The sequence below is a fragment of the Bos indicus genome, chromosome 10 (assembly GCF_029378745.1).
Source record: "Bos indicus isolate NIAB-ARS_2022 breed Sahiwal x Tharparkar chromosome 10, NIAB-ARS_B.indTharparkar_mat_pri_1.0, whole genome shotgun sequence".
In the NCBI taxonomy this organism is placed as follows: Eukaryota; Metazoa; Chordata; class Mammalia; order Artiodactyla; family Bovidae; genus Bos; species Bos indicus.
The window spans coordinates 86,014,332-86,032,409 of NC_091769.1; the positions used below are offsets into that span (position 1 = coordinate 86,014,332).

The following is an 18,078-nucleotide window of genomic DNA, read 5'->3' on the forward strand; positions in this document are numbered from 1 at the left end:
GCCGAGAGCCTGGGACATGCTACAAGGGCTGGGGTAGTGTCCCTGGGGCCCCATCAGAGACTGACTAAAGGGGAGGGGTGCTCTTCTTGGCTACCCATCCCTCCGAGGCAACAGCTCAGAACGGGTGTAGCCCAAGAGGGAAGAGGCAGAAGAGAAAATACCTTTCTCCCACGAAGCATGTCCTGCGGGGCCGGCCCACACCCACTCTGTGATCACCGGCCAGAAGCACACTCTGACCAGGGTGTCCTCCAGGGCGGCCCAGGCCTCAGTGGTGGACAGACCACCAAGGGCAGCTGCCTCGGCAGCGCTGCCCCACCCAGACCATCCCTGGCTTCCCTCCAAAGCCTGAGGAGGGCTCCGGCCCCAGGCCCTGTGGCTTTATCTGAGCAGCCTGCAATCAGAGAGAACAGGGAGCACCCTGTCCCTAAACGTAGCAGGAAAACAGACACACCTTGGGGGTCGAAGGCTGAAGGGAGTCAGATAATAAGTGATTTGGATTGGGGGGGGAAAAAAAAAGCATTTTTTCCTCCTTTCATGCCAAGGCATTCAAGAGGAGACAGAGGAAGATGGGAGGCCCAGGGCGGAAGAAATCAGGCAGCATCTGCCAGTCCCTGCATTCAGCAGCCGGAGCGGGCTGGAGGTGGCGTGGTTTAGGTCTCTGGAGCCAGAAGCCGTGGCACCTGAGAGCCAGGCATTGGGCTGGGGGTAGGGTGACCCTGGGGAAGGTGGCAGGTACCAGGGGAAGAGGATTGTGCTCTTGAATTTGAGGGTGTTCAGGGGTGGCTGAAGCCTGGGTCCCCAAGTTTAGGGCCAAGCCTCCATTCTGGGAACCCCTCATTATGGGAAGAGTGGGCCTCAGGGTTTTGCCTAAAGCATCTGGAGAAGACTCCCCAGGGACTGCAGGCTGGACCCCCACGCACCCCCCACCCCCAGGCAGCCTTGGAGCCCACGGTCCTCTTTCCTCCATCCCCCTTCCACTTCCTGCTGTCGCCCACTGCTCTGGCAGGAACGCTCCCCTGGAAAGCAGTTGCAGACTAGAATACTTTATTCAAGAGAATCTGGCTTGGCAGTCAGACAGCCACGCGAGGGCAGCTCACTCCATGTCCAGCTTGGGGCCCACTTTTTGCCTTTGTCCTTGAGAGGGGCAGGATGATGATGCCTTGGCCACAAAGAACAATGTCCCAGCACAAGCAGCAGTTAAGAGGTGAGGCGAGACTGAGGGGACGAGGAGTGGCAGAGGCCCCCCAGGCAAGCACTGTTCTCCAGAGCTGAACGTCCAACCTCCGGGGTGCAGAGTGGCTGCCCGCCCACCCTCTCAGCAGGGCCAGGGTGGCCAGAGCAGGGGCCTCCACACCCCCCACTTCCACCAGGAGCTGCCCCAGCAAGGCTTGCTGGTCTGCGCAGAGCCCAAGGTTCCGGGAGGGCAGGTGGTGGGTCTCCAGTCCTTCCTTCTCCAGCCTCCTGGAGACCCCCGGGGCCTCTGGGGCCAGGCCTGCCCATCACAAAGCCGTAAGTCTTGCTCCTTCTCAAGCTGAAGCCACATGGGTCTGTCTTCTTTCTCTCACGTTCTGTTTAAGGCACTGAATTCCTGAGGGTCCTGTCCCATGGAGGGAGTGAGTCATTCAGCAGGGATACAATTGGCTAATAAATAGAGGGCAGGTGCCAGCAGGGAGGTAACTGAGAACGTGACGGTAATAAATACACGAGCTGGGTGTGGGGGGTCTCTCTCTTCCGAGGGACTGGTTACCTCTGGGAAATAGTATCACCACACCTGCCAGAGACCAAACACAGAAAGAAGGTATCAGTCCAGGGTGGAGGGTGGGAGGACTTCCTGGAGGGGAAGCTTGGACAGGGAGCACGGAGAGCCTGCAATGCTCCTGGATCTCTGCTTGCACGAGGCTGAGAAGCAGCTAGGAACTGGTCTTCACCAAGCACTTACCCAGGTGCTCAGGCCTGCGCCAAGCACTCTGTCATTTACCCTTAACGATATTCCATAAGGAAGGGCGCAATTACTATCATCCTTTGGCAGATGAGGCAATGGAGGCTCAGAGAGGTTAAGAAACTTGCCCAAGGTCACACAGCAAGTTAGTGACAAAGCCGGCTTTAAACACAGTCTGGATCCATGCACCAATGCCTTTGGTTACTTGGGGCAGCAATCTTCAAATAAGGATACCGGAACCCCTGGATGCACATGAAGATTGTCCAAGTCCTATGTGAGTATTGGTGATTTTAAAGGAATCTGCTCCCAGCCTCTACCTGCACTCTGCCTGAAAACTGTCTGCGACAGAGATCTGCTTCCCATCATCTTGTTGCCAAAGGCCCTTCTCCCTCAGAAAGGAAGGAAGTTCCTGTTACAGTACTTTGCCCCAAGGTAAAAAGGATTCAGGGGGACACTGAATACAAGAACAGTTTGATAGATATTGGTGTAGGTGGTTGAGAAAAGAAATATGGTGAGCTATTGGGTAACCAAGTCTTTCGCAAGTCAGGTGGTTTCCACGTGTGCTTTCAACAAAATTGAAGAGATTAGCTAAATCGTCAGGTAATGTCAAGAGAAGTAAATTCTTACAGCAGATCACTTTCAGGTTTTTGGCAAATATTGATAACTTGGAAGGAGTTCAAGTGATCGAGTAACACCCAGCCCCATTTACTTATTTATGTGAACAGTTTTTCAGTCTTTTCATCTGCAAAAAATGAACAGGAATGGAATTACTGCTGAATCCAGTCTCAGTCTGGCAGGAGATAATGTTCATTGCCGGGTTCATCAACTAATTGAAAAGAAGTAGCTACATCCATCTCATTGAGATGCAACCCCAGTAAGATTGATTGTCCTTTTGTGCTTAGCATCTAGTAAAATATAATGTATTTGTGCTGTTTCAACCTATGGGTACTACTAACAATTACTGTGATAATTCATTCCAAAAAAAATTTAATTTCGAGTTTTCTGCTCACAGGAAAATTTAAAATAATTCAAACTCATATACGATTGTTGTGGCAGATAAGTAAGACAAGGTGGTACATAAAAGATGTTTGACTATTTAAAAAATATTACATTAGGCTGAAATTCTTGGGAAAAGTAAAATGGAAAGACATGTTCGAGGCAAAAAGAAGCAATGGAAATATGCAGCTATTAAAGGAGAGTGTTCATATACTTTTTGATGTTGTTAAACAATTTTTAAAAAGTGGATGATGGTATTAAATTTGGATGGCTTATTCCACAGGATACATCTGGAGAGTGATATAATGGCTTTATATTAAAATATTAATATATTACATCCTTTGCAACTATCTACAATGTTGATGAAAAAGGTTAATGTCGACTTAAAAATGAACAAGGGGGCACTTGGGCTTTGGAAGTTCTTTTAAGAGATTCCCGAATGAAACATTTGAGGGCTGCTACCCCAGCAGCTAGGACAGGACGCTTTCCATCTGGGGCTGCCTGGCTGGGGAGCCCTGTGGGGACTTCCAGCCCCTCCCCTAGTCACTGCTTGGAACCAGGGGAGAAATAAGGGCTACATGCCTGCAGGGACCAACCTCCCCAGAATCCCTAGCTTCACGGAACGGGGTGGACGTGTCTGCTCCAGCAGGGACAGGCTCACAGGGTAGAACTTGGCCAGCTCCAGCCCCATGACATGAGAAGATCTGTGGAAAAGACAGGACTGTGGAGACAGTCCTGTCGCTCGGAGGAGACTGGCCTTGAAGGAGAACCGCGGTGTGACTGAGTTACTGCGCATGTGAGCTACTTTATTTTTCCTGTTTACTCTCACAGATTCGGGGTTGCCCTTTGCTAATTCTGCTCTTCCAACACTCAGGCCTGGACCCCAGCCACCTTCTCCAGAGGTGAAGCCAAATGGACAGGTAACATGGACAAAGAAAGAAAAGCAAGTAGACCCCAAGGCTCCCGGGGAGTGAAAGAAATACTTGCCTGAGAGCCAGTGAGGGGCTCTACCTTCCCTATGGCCTCCAGGAGGTAGTCCTGGCTAAATTTTTGGACTTTAAAAAAAAAAATTCTTACTTAAAAAAAAATTGTTTTGGCCACACCCTGTAGCATGTGGGACCTTAGTTTCCTGACCAGGGATCAAACTGGCTACCCGTGCGTTGGAAGGTGGAGTCTTAACCACTGGGCCGCTGGCCTGTGCGTGTGCTAAGTCGCTTCAGTTGGGTCTAACTCTTTACCACCCTATGGACTGTAGCCCACCAGCCTCAGTCCCTAAATTTTTGGACTTTCTAACACTAGAGTGTAAGCCCTGTAAGGGCAGAAATATTATTGGTCTGCCCACGAAAGTGCCTGGCACACAGTAAGTGCTTGGTAAATGTTTGTAGATCGACCGAATGCTTGGTTGACCCCGCTGACCCTCATTCTACACACAGAAAAACTAGGCTCAGAGAGGTGATGGGACTTGCTCAAGGCCACACAGAGACTCAGAACGAAGCCGGGAGGGCTTCCTGGTTCTTATCTCGGCTCACTGGAGGCTTCCTAGGGCCTGGAATCTCTAGGTTCTGGCCCGCACCGCTGGCTTTGTCCCTCCCCGACCACTGATCGTGCTGGCAGGGTGGGGCTCCCCTCTGGCCCAGCCTCCTTGCCATCCCTGGGCACCCCCGTGCACTCACAGGTGACAGTCTTTGTGTTTCTGCTCCTCTCTCTTCCTCGGGCCCCTGACCCTGGATCTCCTCCTGCAATAAGCCAAAAGCGTCAAGACAGAGCGGCTGGGGGCCCCCATGCTAGGTCAGGCGTTGGCAGGCCTGAGAACAGCCCGGTACCCCTGCCAGGCTGCTTACCTTGTTTGCTTCATCTTCTCCCATAGAGGTCTGGAAAAACAGAGAGAGGAACGGAGGAGAATTAGGACAGCTGTGGATCCGGGCTCCCTGGCCAGACTTCCCTGCCATCACTGGGGCTGGCCCTGTAGTTGGTGCTGAAGCCACTAGGGGGTAGCATGGAGCTAGTGAGGGAGAGATGCCCAGAGGCCTGGGGGCTTCCACTCCCACTCTAGGCCCTGGTGACCCCACTAAGAGAGGTGCGAATGCCCTCTTGGGGGTCCTCTCCACACCCATCTGCTCTCCTCTGCTTCTTGGAATCAAATCTGGGGGCCAAGTCTGCTCTCTGCAGCCTTTCTCTGTTCACTTCCTTCCCTTACACCTGCCAGGGTGCCCTTTCCTTCCAGGGTGCCCTCTGGGAGTCTCCTCGCTGACAGTGAATGAGGGGCAAGGCCACCTGTCAAGGCACAACTGCCACCACCCTACCCTGGGGACGTGTGACGTTGCAGCAATCTTAAGGACTCAGGGAGTGGGATGACAGGAGGTGATCGAAAGCCCCACAGTCACCAGACTTGTCCTGGCTCTGTCTCCCAGGGCCGTGGCTGTTGGCCCAGAAGAGAGAAGAAAGGTGGCCCTGTTGCTCAGCCCGCTGGACGGCGACAGTCTTCCCTGGGAACCAGGGTGGGGGCGTGGGACAGCGTGGTGACAGTCAGCTTTGGGCCAGGGAAGGCTGCCCTAGGCTGGCCGTCTCCCTTGGGAGCCAGGGCAGGGTACCAGCACCTCCTGGGACTGTCTGGTCCTGTCTCTGCCACCTGGGACCAGTCAGAGACACTCTTGGGCCCTTAATCTTCTCATCTGTCTGCCCCAACATACAGGTTATGAGGGCAAAGGTGATGGGGAAGGGGAAAGGTTGCTGTCTAGCACTGCCAAGGAGGATTTGCTACTGAACTGTTGTTACATGGCCAAGTCCTGGCAAGGGAGGATGGGAGGAAGCGGATTGAGGCAGGGCTTCGAGCGGTGGTATAGGTCCAAGAGCAGTGGCCAGAGCCCAGACACCAGGCAGGGCCAAGCCCGGGGCAGTCCTGGAGCTTCTGTAGAGCGTGGTAATGGCCATGAGAGGTAGCATAAGAAAGGGCAGGTTTAGGGGTCAACAGGCTGGGGTCAACCCACTAGCTGTGGCAAATCACGTAACCTTAGCAAGCCTCGGTTTCCTCATCTGTAAAATGGGTGGTTAGGATACCAAGGACCTGGTCTGTCTTGCTCACCACTATATCCCAAGCATCTGAGACCATACCTAGCCTACACTAAGTGCTCAGTAGATGTTTGCTGATTAAATCAGAAAATACACTCAGGTCGGGTGCCTATGCTGGGCAAGGCACAGAGTAGATGCACCATAAATGGTGGTTCTCCCCCTCTTCCTGCCCCAAGATATGGCTCAGGACCTCTGGTCCCATGCCTCCATCCCATGGCCCAGAGGTATCAGGAGTGCCCCTGAACCAGTCGCCGGTGCCAGGCCTGCTGCTCCCGGTAACTAATGCTAAGAGCACCCTGGGCACCAGCAGCAAGATGTGTTGGGGAGAAGCTCTGCCAGGTGGAGACTCGACTTTAAAGAAAGCCTGTGCCTCCTTCCCTCTGCCCCTTCCCTCCTACCAGGGTTTGTCTGTCTTTGAGCTCCTCAATCCCGTTTCCCGCTCCCGTGGGTCCAAGTGCCTCTTCCAGCGCCCTGGCATCCCCATCCCAGCTCAAGGAGGGAGACGGCGTGCCCAAGCCTGGCCAGTTTGGGAGGGACCCTGGCTCCCTCTGTCCCTGTGGCTTCTCAGTAGCTATGCTCCAGCTCCTGGGACCAGCTCCCTGGGCTGCCACTGGTCCCCGATTTCCCTGGCCTCCATCAGCTAGGGAGGAGGCACAGACTGCAGCACGGATGGGCAACCCCTGGCTGATGCCGCCAGGTGTGTGGGGGCTGTCCCGGCCGCACCCGAGGACCCACTTGCACTCGCAGCGGACGTGCTGAGAGAAGCTCATCTCCACAAAGAAGGGCTGGTCCAGAGAGCGGTACTTCATGAGCTGTGAGGAGACAAAGGTTGGGTGACTGGACTGCGGGGGTGGCCTGCGGGTTTCCAATACTCCGTTCAGCCATCCCTTAGGGGAGGACCAGACTCCCTATTTCCCACCAGCCTTTGTACTACATGGGTTTCCCTGGTGGCTCAGAATGTAAAGAATCTGCCTGCAATGCAGGAGACCTGGGTTCAATCCCTGGGTAGGGATGATCCCCTGGAGAAGGGATAAGCTACCCACTCCAGTGTTCTTGGGCTTCCCTGGTGGCTCTGATGGTAAAGAATCAGCCTGCAATGTGGGAGACCCGGGTTCAATTCCTGGGTAGGGAAGATCCCTTGGAGGAGGGCTTGGCAACCCACTCCAGTATTCATGCCTGGAGAATCCCATGGACAGAAGATCCCGTGATACAGTCCATGGGATCACAAAGAGTCGGACATAACTGAGCGACTAACGCTTACTTACTTACTTCTGTACTACACACCCTCATTCTGCTTGGAGCCTGGGGCAAACAGCCCTCCTACCTGCCTGCGGACCTGAGGGAGGCTCCCATTCCCCCTCTTCCCAGGGCCATCAGCAAAGCACAGGATAGGAAGGTGGCCTGTGCTCTGAAGGCAGGAAGACCTATGTTTAAATCTTGGCTTTTCCACTTGCTAAGTAGGTGAAATATCATCTCTGAAGCTCAGCTTCCCTCTGTAAAATGGGAATATCACTTGGCTCCAAGGACTGAATGTTGAGGTAACATTTCTGAAGCACAGTGCTTGGAAATTTCTGAAGTTTCAAGTGCTCAGAAAAAAAGACCAACATTGTGAGTGTGAGTGTGGAAGCAAAGCTCAGGGCACCAAACACTCCTGGTATAAAAAGGGATGTCTTGAATAAGAACAGATTTCTTTCCCAACCTCAATCAGATATCTTGTGTCCTGGGATAGGGCTAAGCCAGAACCTGAGAAAGCTGCTAAGGGAGGAGGAGAGGGGGGCTCAAAGATGGGGTGGGGACTCAAGAAGGAGGAGTGCTATGGGTAAGAACACCTGGGTGTCAGTTTGGATCCTGTGGCCCTGGCCTACCCTCTCCTGGCTCCCTCTCTTGGGGACCAGGCTCTGTGGCCCTCTGAGCAGCTGTGGATGGCGGGGCAGGCTGGGGCCCGAGCCGGGGTGTCACCCTACCTGCATGGTGACGTTGGCTGTCTCCAGGGGCACGCAGTGCATGCTCTCATCGCTGCAGCAGCCAGTGCAGCGCATCAGGGAGACGCAGGATGGGCTGAATAGATGCTCCATCTCGCTGGGGTACTCAGACACAATGTCCACCAACCTCTCCACCGGCCGGCAGTAGCTGCGGCTCCACACTTGCTGGAAGGGCACCACTGCGAGGAGGCACAGACAGCTGGCTCAGGTCCCCGGGCACGGCAGGTCCTCCCACGTCCAGCCCACACCCGCTCCTCCAGGAAGCCCCCAGCCTACGTGAGCGCTCCCCCTGCTCTGAACTCCTGACGTCAATTCTCTGGGACGACAGTTGGGCCTCCCCTCTGCCCGCCCCGGCTCATCTGCTAGATGGAAATCCCAGGGGAACAGAACTTCTTAGGGGCTTGTGATCCTTGGCTCTGTTCTCAGCTCAGGTGCCGGCATCAGCCTCGGGGGCCTTGGAGCTCGGAGGAGCGTGTCCTGGTAGTCTCCCCAGGCCCTCTGGATCTTTCTCAGGGCCTGACCTGGTCCTCCCTTGGTCTTAGGGAATTGGCAGAATACAGTTAGCTCTGCAAGTTCCGCAAGACTGGCTTGCAGAGTCCCACAGGGAGGGTGAACCTTCCCCTTAGTCCTTATTTCCTCTAATGTCTGGGCCAGCTCCTCCGCCTGGTGGCCCAGACTGCAGCCAACGATGTGCCCCATCCCCGCTCTCCATTTTCGGTTGGACCACCCTTGCAATGGGCCCAGGGCCGCATCACTCAGATACCCTCTATCGGTCCATGCTCCTTGCCCCCTTCTCATTTCTAACCAAATAAAGCCCACCACCCACTCCTCCAGCCCTGCCTCCCTGCCTCCTCTCTGAAGCCTTCTCCAACTTGTCTGATATGAACAGATGTTCCTCTTTTGAGCATAATTCAGCCCCAAGAGCTTGCTTTATCTCCGTCACTGGTGGCTTTTATCGTTTTTACAAGCGAGTTGAGGCTCCTTGTAGACAGGCACCCAAACACCCAGTAAACACAGGCTAGGTAATTACTGATTGAGTAGATGATAGTTCACTGAAAATTATCAGGGATATCCCTGGCCCCCACAATGTCCTGGTGATCGTGACTGGATCTTTGGGGGCCTGATCTGGAGTCTCTTAAAAGATGCTGCTCCTTTCGGGGAGGGCCTGGGGCCTGGACCCATACACAGATTCGCAGGAAGTGAACAGCCAGACCTAGGAGACTGGCTCCTGGTCCCGGCCCTGCGCTGGCTGTGTGACCTTGGGGAGGTCACTGCACCTTTCTGGGGGTATCAGTTTCTCCAGCTGGGGAAAAAGAAGAAGGCTGGGAAGAGATGGTTGCTAAGGGCTCCCCCAGCTCTGACAGGCGCTCTGTGTTTCTGAGTGCACTGTGCACACGACCCAGCCCAACCTTGAGACTGCGGGCGGAGACACATCGCCAATCCTGGGTCACCCTGCCCTGCACTGGATGGTCGTCCTCCTCTGGTGGGGGAGGACAGGGGAGCTGGACCACCTGGGGTCCCTGCAGCCTCTGCCCTGGTGCAATGGCTGCTCCCAGCAGCCCCTCACTTCCTTCCACAGCCCTTCCTAGGAGGCAGAAGGGGCTGAAGTCCATTCTACTGAGCCTGCAAGGACATGAGTCTCAGGGTAATCTCGGAGGAAGAATAAACTTCAGCCCTAGCAGAGGCCCTCGGGAAAGGCTGCAAGCGGGTGGAAAATACCCAAGAGGCGGTGTGTCCACGTGGAGCTGGCTGGGGCAGCACAGAGCAATAAACCATGCTTATCTGGGCGTCTGCGGCTCCATTCTGCCCTGTCTATTGCAGGGGCACTAGGGTTGGGTCCGGGGATGGGAAGGGGACCAGAGGCCTCCCTGATCCTGCCTCTCCAGGCCTCTGGGCCACTCTCCCTGGACCCAAGCAGGAAACAAGGCCATGTACGCCAGGCAGCCCAAAGCCCCAGGAAACTGGCCTTTGTAGGGAGAGGTCAGAGGAGCAGCTCCCTAATGTACCTCCATGAGTGCGTGTTTAGTCTAAAACCTTCATGAGCACTACATAACTCTCAACGTTTAATCTCTGCCTTGGAAAACGTAAATAACAGGAGAAGAGTAGCCGGCTGCCAAAGTGCCATAGAAGGTTCAGGGTCCCGCCCTGGGACCAGCCATCAGGAAGAGCACAGAAGCAGAGGAGGGGCCCTGAAGCCCCCTACCATCCCACAAGCAGACTCCAGCCCAGCCGGGCTGTGGGGCCACTGCCAGGTTAAGCAGAGCCCGGCAGGGCTGAGAAGGCAGAAGAGACTTCCTGTTCCCCCCACGCCCAGGCTCCAGGGCCCTGAAGCCCGGCACGTCCTGGGCCACACGGCCCAGATGGCGTTGGGAGAGGGCAGGGAAGGTGGTGGGCTGGGCCTGGTTTACCTGGTGGTCATCAAGGAAGAGGGCCGCTCATCCCTGGGGCTGCTGTCTCGGGGTATGGGAGAAACAGAGGGTGCTGGGCGAGGGGCCGGCTGAGAGAGTGCGGTGACTGCTCCCAGATGTGGGCTGAGCCCCTCAGCAAAGAGCTCTGCTCACCTGCTCCTGAGAGCACTTCCTCTGGCCCCCGACCTGCTCAGAGGCCAGGGTCCGAGAGAGGAACGGTGCGGGGGCGGTTGCCTGTGGCTCAGGCAGGCGCCTGGCTGCCCCCAGGGCCATGAGTGGGCTCCCTTGCCAGCCCCTGGGCAAGCTTCCAGTCTGGCTCCAGCTGCCTAACACCCAGGACAGAGGAGATCCCTGGATGGGAAGTGTTTCATCCTGAGAGCAAGCGCCTGGGGAGGCCACTGGGTGGGGGAGGGGGGACAGGACTGGGCAGAGCCACGGGCCACCAGCCGAACCCAGCAGGTATCCCCTCCGCGGTCACCCGCAAAGCACACAGCCAGCCTGCCTCGAGAGACACCCTGTTCATGCCTGCTCAGCTGTGAGCCATGGGGAGGCTTGGTGTCATAAACTCCAGCTCTGCCACATGTCCTGAGGAGTGTCTGAGCCTTTAGGCAACCCCAAGGGCCTCTCTGAGCCCCAGAGCCTTCATTTACAAAACGTAGAGAATATGAGGGCTTTCCTAGTTCATCACAGCTTGTGGTCAGCATGGAGTTACAGTAAGTGGCTGATACTATTCCCATGAATAGTAACAGTAAAAAAATCAACGTCTGTGGCTGCAGAATACAGAGCATTCTGTCTCTTGTCTGGTATTACTAGGGGATGTCGTTTTCAGGCTTTTGATAACTGGGGTCCAAGTTTCTTTCCCTGGTCACAATACAGGCTCCCTAATCAATGATGATGATGACAGGGGAGCTGCCCTAAGGGACTGACACTTCCAAGCCTCCTCATCCAGGTCCCTGGGATATATATATACTCTTGGGACACCTCTATGGCGTCAGAGAATCCTGCCACCTGGGAAAAAGAACCTTTAGATATCATTTGGTCTAACACTCCCATTTTACAGATGATGAAACTGAGGCTCAGATTTCTTTGTCCAAAATATACTAAAAGGATCAAAAGGGCCATGGGGTGGAGAGAGGTGATAGGTCCCTCTCCAAATCCCAGAAAGCCTAATATTGTGCCAGTCCCAGAGGGGACAGCAGGGCTAGGAAGAGGGTATCAATGAAATCAATGGCTGCTACTTCCCCCACCTTCTCAGTGCCCAAGGGGCCTGGGACTCAAGCTGGCAGAGCATGACCAAGTCCAGGAGAGGCTGGCTACCAGGTGGTAGAGGGAGGGTGTTCCCAGCACGTAGAGGCTACCACGCGTGTGCGTGCGCACGTCCCTACACGCTCCCTTTCTTCCGTGGGAAGTGGTGTGTGGCCTGCCTGCACGTCTCGGAGAGGCAGGGAGGGAGGAGCAAGGCGGGGGGCCTGGCATGGGCCTCCTGCCTTCTGCACGTATGTCTCTTTGGCAAATGTCTTGCCCTTTGAAGATTCTCCCTTGATGCAACCTAGGGTGGGGAGTGGAGGGGCCAGGGAGGGCACGACTCACTCTGTCTATATGTAATCAATGGAGAGGTCTCCTCAGATCCCTTAAGTTCCTCCAGCCTGGCTGCTGGGAAGTCCTCTTGCCCCTCCCTGGTCCTCTTGATTGCTGGCCCACTGCAGCCTGCTTCTGGACCCTCAGTCTGGCCCTTGGCACTCACCGCTGCACAGCCTTCCAAGACCCCATCTGCCCCCTTGTATCATGCTGGGAAAGGGCTCTGAGCCAACTGTTTGGACACTGGGTATATGTGCTCCTGCCCTGCTCTCTGGGTGCCCGGTGACCCTGGCCCAGGAAGAGACCTCTCTAGGCCTCTGGGTCACAATGCAAGGGGGATCTCTCAGGCCCTGCCAACTCTGTCAGCTAGGGCCTCAGCTAGCTTGCAGACTCTTCCAACTTAATATCGGCCTGCACCCACTGTTCATGCCAACCCTTTCCCATCCACTGCTGAGCCCTGGGATGTGAGGGCTTGGGGAGCCCTGCACCATGCCCTCCCCGCCCAGCCAGCTTACCTTCCACCTCCGATGAAATGTTCCCAGGAGACAAGGCCCACTGCTGTGGACAGAAAGGTGCAGAGGTGAGGGGGACGACCTTGGGCCTCTGTGCTCTGGGGTCCTGTGCGTTGGCAAGAGCACAGAGGCCCCCTCCACCCTCCTGCCCACCTGCTGCTCAGACACGCTGCCCCATCTCACGGCTCGCTCTTTCCAGTGCAACTGGCAACTCGAGGGAGCCTGGATGGGTCCTACTTTCTCTGGCCTCAGTTTCCTCATTTGGAAAGGGTGGGAGACTACAGAAGTTTTTGGAGACCGATTTGCCTGCTATGTCCCAAAGATCTGGTGAGACTATGGGGGTCTCCCATCTACCCAGCCCCCAGGCAGCCTGGCTAGGTCCTGTGCAGCTTGCCTTGGCTGGGTGCCAGAGCCCAGGGGGAGGCCATCAGCCGGTGGGAGCGGAGGCGCTGGAGCCGGTGGCGCCAGGAGCTGCTGCCGCTGGTAAAGTTACACCTCTAAGCAGCCCTGCAGCAGGCGGGCGGGCGGCGGGTGGTACGGCTCTCCTGCCCCCTCGTGGGACTTGCCCAGCCCACCCACTTCTGTGCTGGGGCCCGGGACTCCCAGGGCAATGGGATAGGGCCATGGGGGTACCGTGGTGGGAAGGGAGCTTCATTGGCTTTGTCAGGATTTCACTGCCCCAGCTGGCTTGCAGCCAGACTTACCCAGCTCCTGGGAAAAGGGCTCTGCTCACTTCCCCAGGCCCCGCACTCAGGACCTCCGGCTGCCCACCCGGGGAAAGAGGGCACAGTGGGACTCTTGTCTCACCACCCCCCGCCCCAGCCCACCCAGGAGCCCTGGGCTCAACCCAGAGCCTTGGAGGGGGCAGGGCCCAGCCTCCCCTACCAATGGCCTCTTGGGCTGGCTTCCCTTCCACCAGACCAGGTCAGAGGTCCTGGGGGCGCCTGCCTGGTCACAGGGCCTCGACCCTGACCAAAAGGCCAGGGACTGGCCTGGGATTAGCAGAGAGATGCTTTTAGCAAAGCCACTGGGGGCTCTAGGGGCCAGACAGGAAACCTCCCTCCCTTCTCTGTGGCTTCCCTGCCCCCGCCAAGACAGACCCTGGGGGCTGGAGTCTGGGACAGTCCAGCCCGAGGTCTCCTCCCAGAGGACCGGTCCAGCCTGGCTCCCGGGAAGCGTGTGGACATCCTTGGGGGTGCCACTGCCCGCTGTGGGTCTGGGATTTCAGAGCCCTGCCCCTCCCCATTCTCAGGCTGGGGGTGGGAGTCTTACCGTCGTGGGCACGGCAGGCAACACCAGCCCCGTCAGGAGCTGCAGGAAGCAAGTGAACAGTCTCACGGTAGGCATCTTCTCAGACGTACCAAGCCAGGGGACTCCAAGAGAAAACCACCATGCTCATCTCCAGGGGGAGCCCCTGGCGCAGGACCGGAGTTGGATGGGAGCTGGATGCCCCCCTCACTGCTGCCCCGAGGTCCCCGTGGGCGACCTGAGCATCCTCTGAAAGTCCTGGAGATTCTGGAGGCCCCCGCAGGTAAGGCTGATGCAGAGTCCGGCGGGGCCGGGCGGCGTGGGGCAGGCGGGTCCCTGGGAGGGCGGGTCAGGAGCCCCAGCGCGATCCCGGGTCCTCTCTCTCTCCCTCGTAGCCGGCCAGTGATGCCGCTTCTCGCTCAGACAGCAGCTCCCTTCTGGGACTTAAAGCTTGTTGGCGGCGGTGTTTCAGGGGCCGCGGACAGGGCGGGGCCGCACGGCCGCCCCGCCCACCGCCGACGAGGCTCCAGACCCGAGTCCCAGGGAGAGGCCGAGCCCAGCGGGGCCAGAGGGCGGCCAGGCGGCGTAGATCTGAGCCCCAGCTCCCTCGGCCGCAGTGCGTGGAAGGGGCGATCCCGATGCGGACTTGAAAGAAGGCCAGCCGGACCCGTGCCCGCATCCTGCCCGGCGACGCTTGGAGCCTGCTGCCGCCGCCAAGCACGAGGCACTATCGGACTCAGGCAGCACCCAGTGCGGGCCGCAGACAGGGGACCAGAGCTCGGCTCTGGCCACCTCGGGTGGGGGGCAACCAGGTCAGCCGGACGCCTGTGTCCAAAGCTCCTGATGTTAGCGGCCTCTGCAGAGATACCGCTTCAGAGCCCCCAGGAAGGCAGTGATTTGGTCTGGCACTTCATGGTGCCACCTTATACCATCGCCATAATCCTCCAGGGTGAAAGAATTATCAGCTCTATTCTATAGAGGAAGCCGTGTCCGACTCTTTGAGGCCCCATGGACTGCAGTCGGCCAGGCTCCGTGGACAGAGCAGAGTCTGACACGACTGAGAGACTAAGCACAGCACACAGAGGAAGAAACCGAGGTTCCAAGAGTGCCCCTACCTGTATGTGTTGTACACACATATGTACTCTTGAAAAGTGTGTGTGTATGTGTGTGTAACTAAGCCAAGCCATGTGGCTGTCTCTTCAGCCCAAGCACCATCCTCCTAGCCAGGCACTCAGACAGCAGGCACCCGCCAGGACTTGAGCACTATTTCCTCTTGTGGGAAGCAGTTTTCCCAGGCCCTGCCAGCAAACTGGCCACATGTGGGTTGGAGAGGGGCCGAGTGCAGCATTTCCTCCAGGTCCCAGGAGAAGGAGGAGGTGTTCCAGTGCAGCAGGGGTCTGTGTGTGTGCGTGCTTGTGCCTGGGTGTGGGCATTTAGGTGTGGTCGTGAAGGTTCCCCACATGCTCTCAGTCTCTGTGTAGTCCGAGTGTCTGTGTAAATGTCGCTTGTGTGAGGGTCTGTTCTCTCGGTATCTCTGTTTGCCTGTGTGATTGTGTGTGTGGTGTGTGATTTTTCTGCTGGCTTTGGAAGTCTGTCTAAATGTGCCTTTCAGGGGGATTGTGAATTCGTATGCCTGCCCATGTCTTTGTGAATATCTGGGCCGGCTTCTGTGTGTGACTGTGCATCTCTCTGCATATCTGTGTGTGTCTTCAGGGGTTCATCACCGCCACCACCCTCTGTGCACAGCTTCCTGGACCCATTAACCTGGCAGGACTGGGGGTCACGGGTTGGCCTGGGCCTGGGGCTGGTGGGTGGCTGTGGGAGAAGGGGGAGGTCTGAGAGGCGGGCCCTACAACTCACATTCCAGCCAGGAAAAGAGAGGCCAGAGCAGCCCCAGCCCTCACCCCAGTGACCTCTGCGTCCGCTGTCTGCCCGCCCACCCACGTGGGGCTGCCTTCTGCTTGGCCAGCCCCAAGCCCAGAGGTCCAGGAGCCAGGGGCCAGTCACCAGCCAGCTAGGTGGGGGCTGCAAGAATTTTCTGACGAGCTCCAGCATGCTGAGGCTCGTGGAGCAGACAGATTCCTTCCTGGGCCCAGGGTCTTGGTGGAGGATGTCTGGGCATCGCTGTGTGTGTATGAGGGGTGAGTAGATGAGTGTTTGGGCATATCTGGATCATATATGTTTGTCCATAATATCTGTGTTTACACATATGCATATGTTTATGTGTGTCTTTATTTCGGATTTGTGATTGTGGGCACGAGTGTGTTTTGTGCATGAGTGGGTGTATTTAAGTATCTGTATTGTACATGCTTTGGAGAAGGAAATGGCAACCCACTCCAGTGTTCTTGCCTGAAGAATTCCATGGACAGAGGAGCCTGGTGGGCTATAGTCCATGGGGTCAAAAGAGTTGGACATGACTGAGTGACAAACACACACATTGTATATGCTTGTCTTTAACGGAGTGTTTTGAGCATTTGTGCACCTTTGCATATGTATTCAGCTCAGTCTCTCAGTCGTGTCCGACTCTTTGCGACCCCATGAATTGCAGCACGCCAGGCCTCCCTGTCCATCACCAACTCCTAGAGTTTACCCAAACTCATGTCCATCGAGTCGGTGATGCCATCCAGCCATCTCATCCTCTGTCGTCCCCTTCTCCTCCTGCCCCCAATCCCTCCCAGCATCAGGGTCTTTTCCAATGAGTCAACTCTTCGCATGAAGTGGCCAAAGTACTGGAGTTTCAGCTTTAGCATCATTCCTTCCAAAGAACACCCAGGGCTGATCTCCTTTAGAATGGACTGGTTGGATCTCCTTGCAGTCCAAGGGACTCTCAAGAGTCTTCTCCAACACCACAGTTCAAAAGCATCAATTCTTTGGCGCTCAGCCTTCTTCACAGTCCATCTCTCACATCCATACATGACCACTGGAAAAACCATAGCCTTGACTAGATGGACCTTTGTTGGCAAAGTAATGTCTCTGCTTTTGAATATGCTATCTAGGTTGGTCATAACTTTCCTTCCAAGGAGTATAAGGGAACATATATTTGTGTGTGTGTGTGTATGTGTTTGTTTTCATTCATTTGTTCTTTCATTCAACATGCATTGCTTCAGCCCTACTATGCTCAGATGGCTGGGAATGCCACAGTTCCCTTTCTACTCTCTGGGGTGAGCCCAGTGTCTGGGCAGTGTCTGCAATTCCTGCAAGTGCACCTCAGATTTTTGTCACTAAACTGAAGACCATATCATTCTCTACCTGGCTTCTTGCGCTGTGAGATGAATTGGCTAGGGTAGGCTGCTACTGCTAAGTCACTTCAGCCAGGTCCGACTCTGTGCGACCCCATAGACGGCAGCCCACCAGGCTCCCCCGTCCCTGGGATTCTCCAGGCAAGAACACTGGAGCGGGTTGCCATTTCCTTCTCCAATGCATGAAAGTGAAAAGTGAAGGTGAAGTCGCTCAGTCGTGTCCAACTCAGCGACCCCATGGACTGCAGCCTACCAGGCTCCTCTGCCCATGAGATTTTCCAGGCAACAGTACTGGAGTGGGGTGCCATTGCCTTCTCTGAGGGTAGGCTAGCGGAAATCAATTAGACTTCAGAACGTCCATGGGTCAGACAGAGGTTTACTGTTGCTCACATTCAGTCCAGGGCAGGTGTGCTGGGGGCTTTGCTCCCCGGGACTGTGACTCCAGTCTTTATCAGCTGTATTACTTCAAGTCACTTCCTTTACCTCTCAGAGCCTAGACTTCCTCCATCTCAAGTGGGAATAATAACTTGCTTACCTCATAGGTGAGGGCTGCTAAAGTACCTGGAGTACCGGAAATGTTAGCTGTTAGGCATGATTTCTAATTCAACTTTTTATTTTTATCGGAGATATAAAGACACTACAGAGTAGAGTCCTCACCATCCTGGATGAGAGACAGGAGATGAAGAATCTCATGATTCTGAATTGCAGAGGCACAAAAGTATGCAGGGATTTGCACTTGTGCGTGTCTGCCTACCTGAGCCAGCAGGGATGGCAACCCACTCCAGTGTTCTTGCCTAGAGAATTCTATGGACAGAGGAGCCTGACAGGCTACAGTCCATGGGGTCACAAAGAGTCAGACATGACTGAGTGACTAACACACGTGCATGCATGCACACACCCACACACAGACACAGACACACACAACACTCACAACCTATACCATCACCATCCAGGCGGTCAGTCCCCAGCTGTGCCTGCGGCCTTCTGAGTAGATGCAGGTGCTGAGCAGATCCACAGGTAGCATCGGTGTTCACAACTCAACATTTAGCTGTGGAGCATGACAATCATTTGTTTTTGTTTCAGGGAGAGAATGAGTATTTTTTGAGT

General features: G+C 55.7%; 1 protein-coding gene across 3 annotated transcripts; it reads right to left on the minus strand.

Moving 5' to 3' along the window:
• Positions 1 to 1,027: 1,027 nt before the first annotated feature.
• On the minus strand, positions 1,028 to 14,206 carry PGF (placental growth factor). Of its 3 annotated transcripts, XM_019969244.2 has the most exons (7): positions 13,757 to 14,193; positions 12,488 to 12,530; positions 7,969 to 8,165; positions 6,740 to 6,816; positions 4,777 to 4,806; positions 4,609 to 4,671; positions 1,028 to 1,771 (listed from the first exon to the last, which is right to left on the minus strand). In XM_019969244.2, exons 1-7 carry the CDS (start codon positions 13,829 to 13,831, stop codon positions 1,744 to 1,746), a joined length of 513 nt encoding a protein of 170 aa, XP_019824803.1. In that variant the 5' UTR covers positions 13,832 to 14,193; the 3' UTR covers positions 1,028 to 1,743. The 3 variants fall into 3 exon arrangements, with proteins under 3 accessions (XP_019824803.1, XP_070653983.1, XP_019824804.1); XM_070797882.1 differs by lacking the exon at positions 6,740 to 6,816 and having other exon boundaries at positions 13,757 to 14,206; XM_019969245.2 differs by lacking the exon at positions 4,609 to 4,671 and having other exon boundaries at positions 13,757 to 14,194.
• Between the last annotated feature and the right edge of the window lie 3,872 nt (positions 14,207 to 18,078).

What these genes read in the sequence shown, in the direction of transcription:
- PGF (XM_019969244.2), bottom strand. Translation starts at nt 13,831, where the DNA reads ATGCCTACCGTGAGACTGTTCACTTGCTTCCTGCAGCTCCTGACGGGG. An exon ending in CAGCCAACGTCACCATGCAG is followed by an intron (nt 6,817 to 7,968) that starts GTAGGGTGACAC and finishes GTCTCCTCACAG; the next exon opens with CTCATGAAGTACCGCTCTCT. An exon ending in CACGTCCGCTGCGAGTGCAA is followed by an intron (nt 4,807 to 6,739) that starts GTGGGTCCTCGG and finishes CTGTTTTTCCAG; the next exon opens with ACCTCTATGGGAGAAGATGA.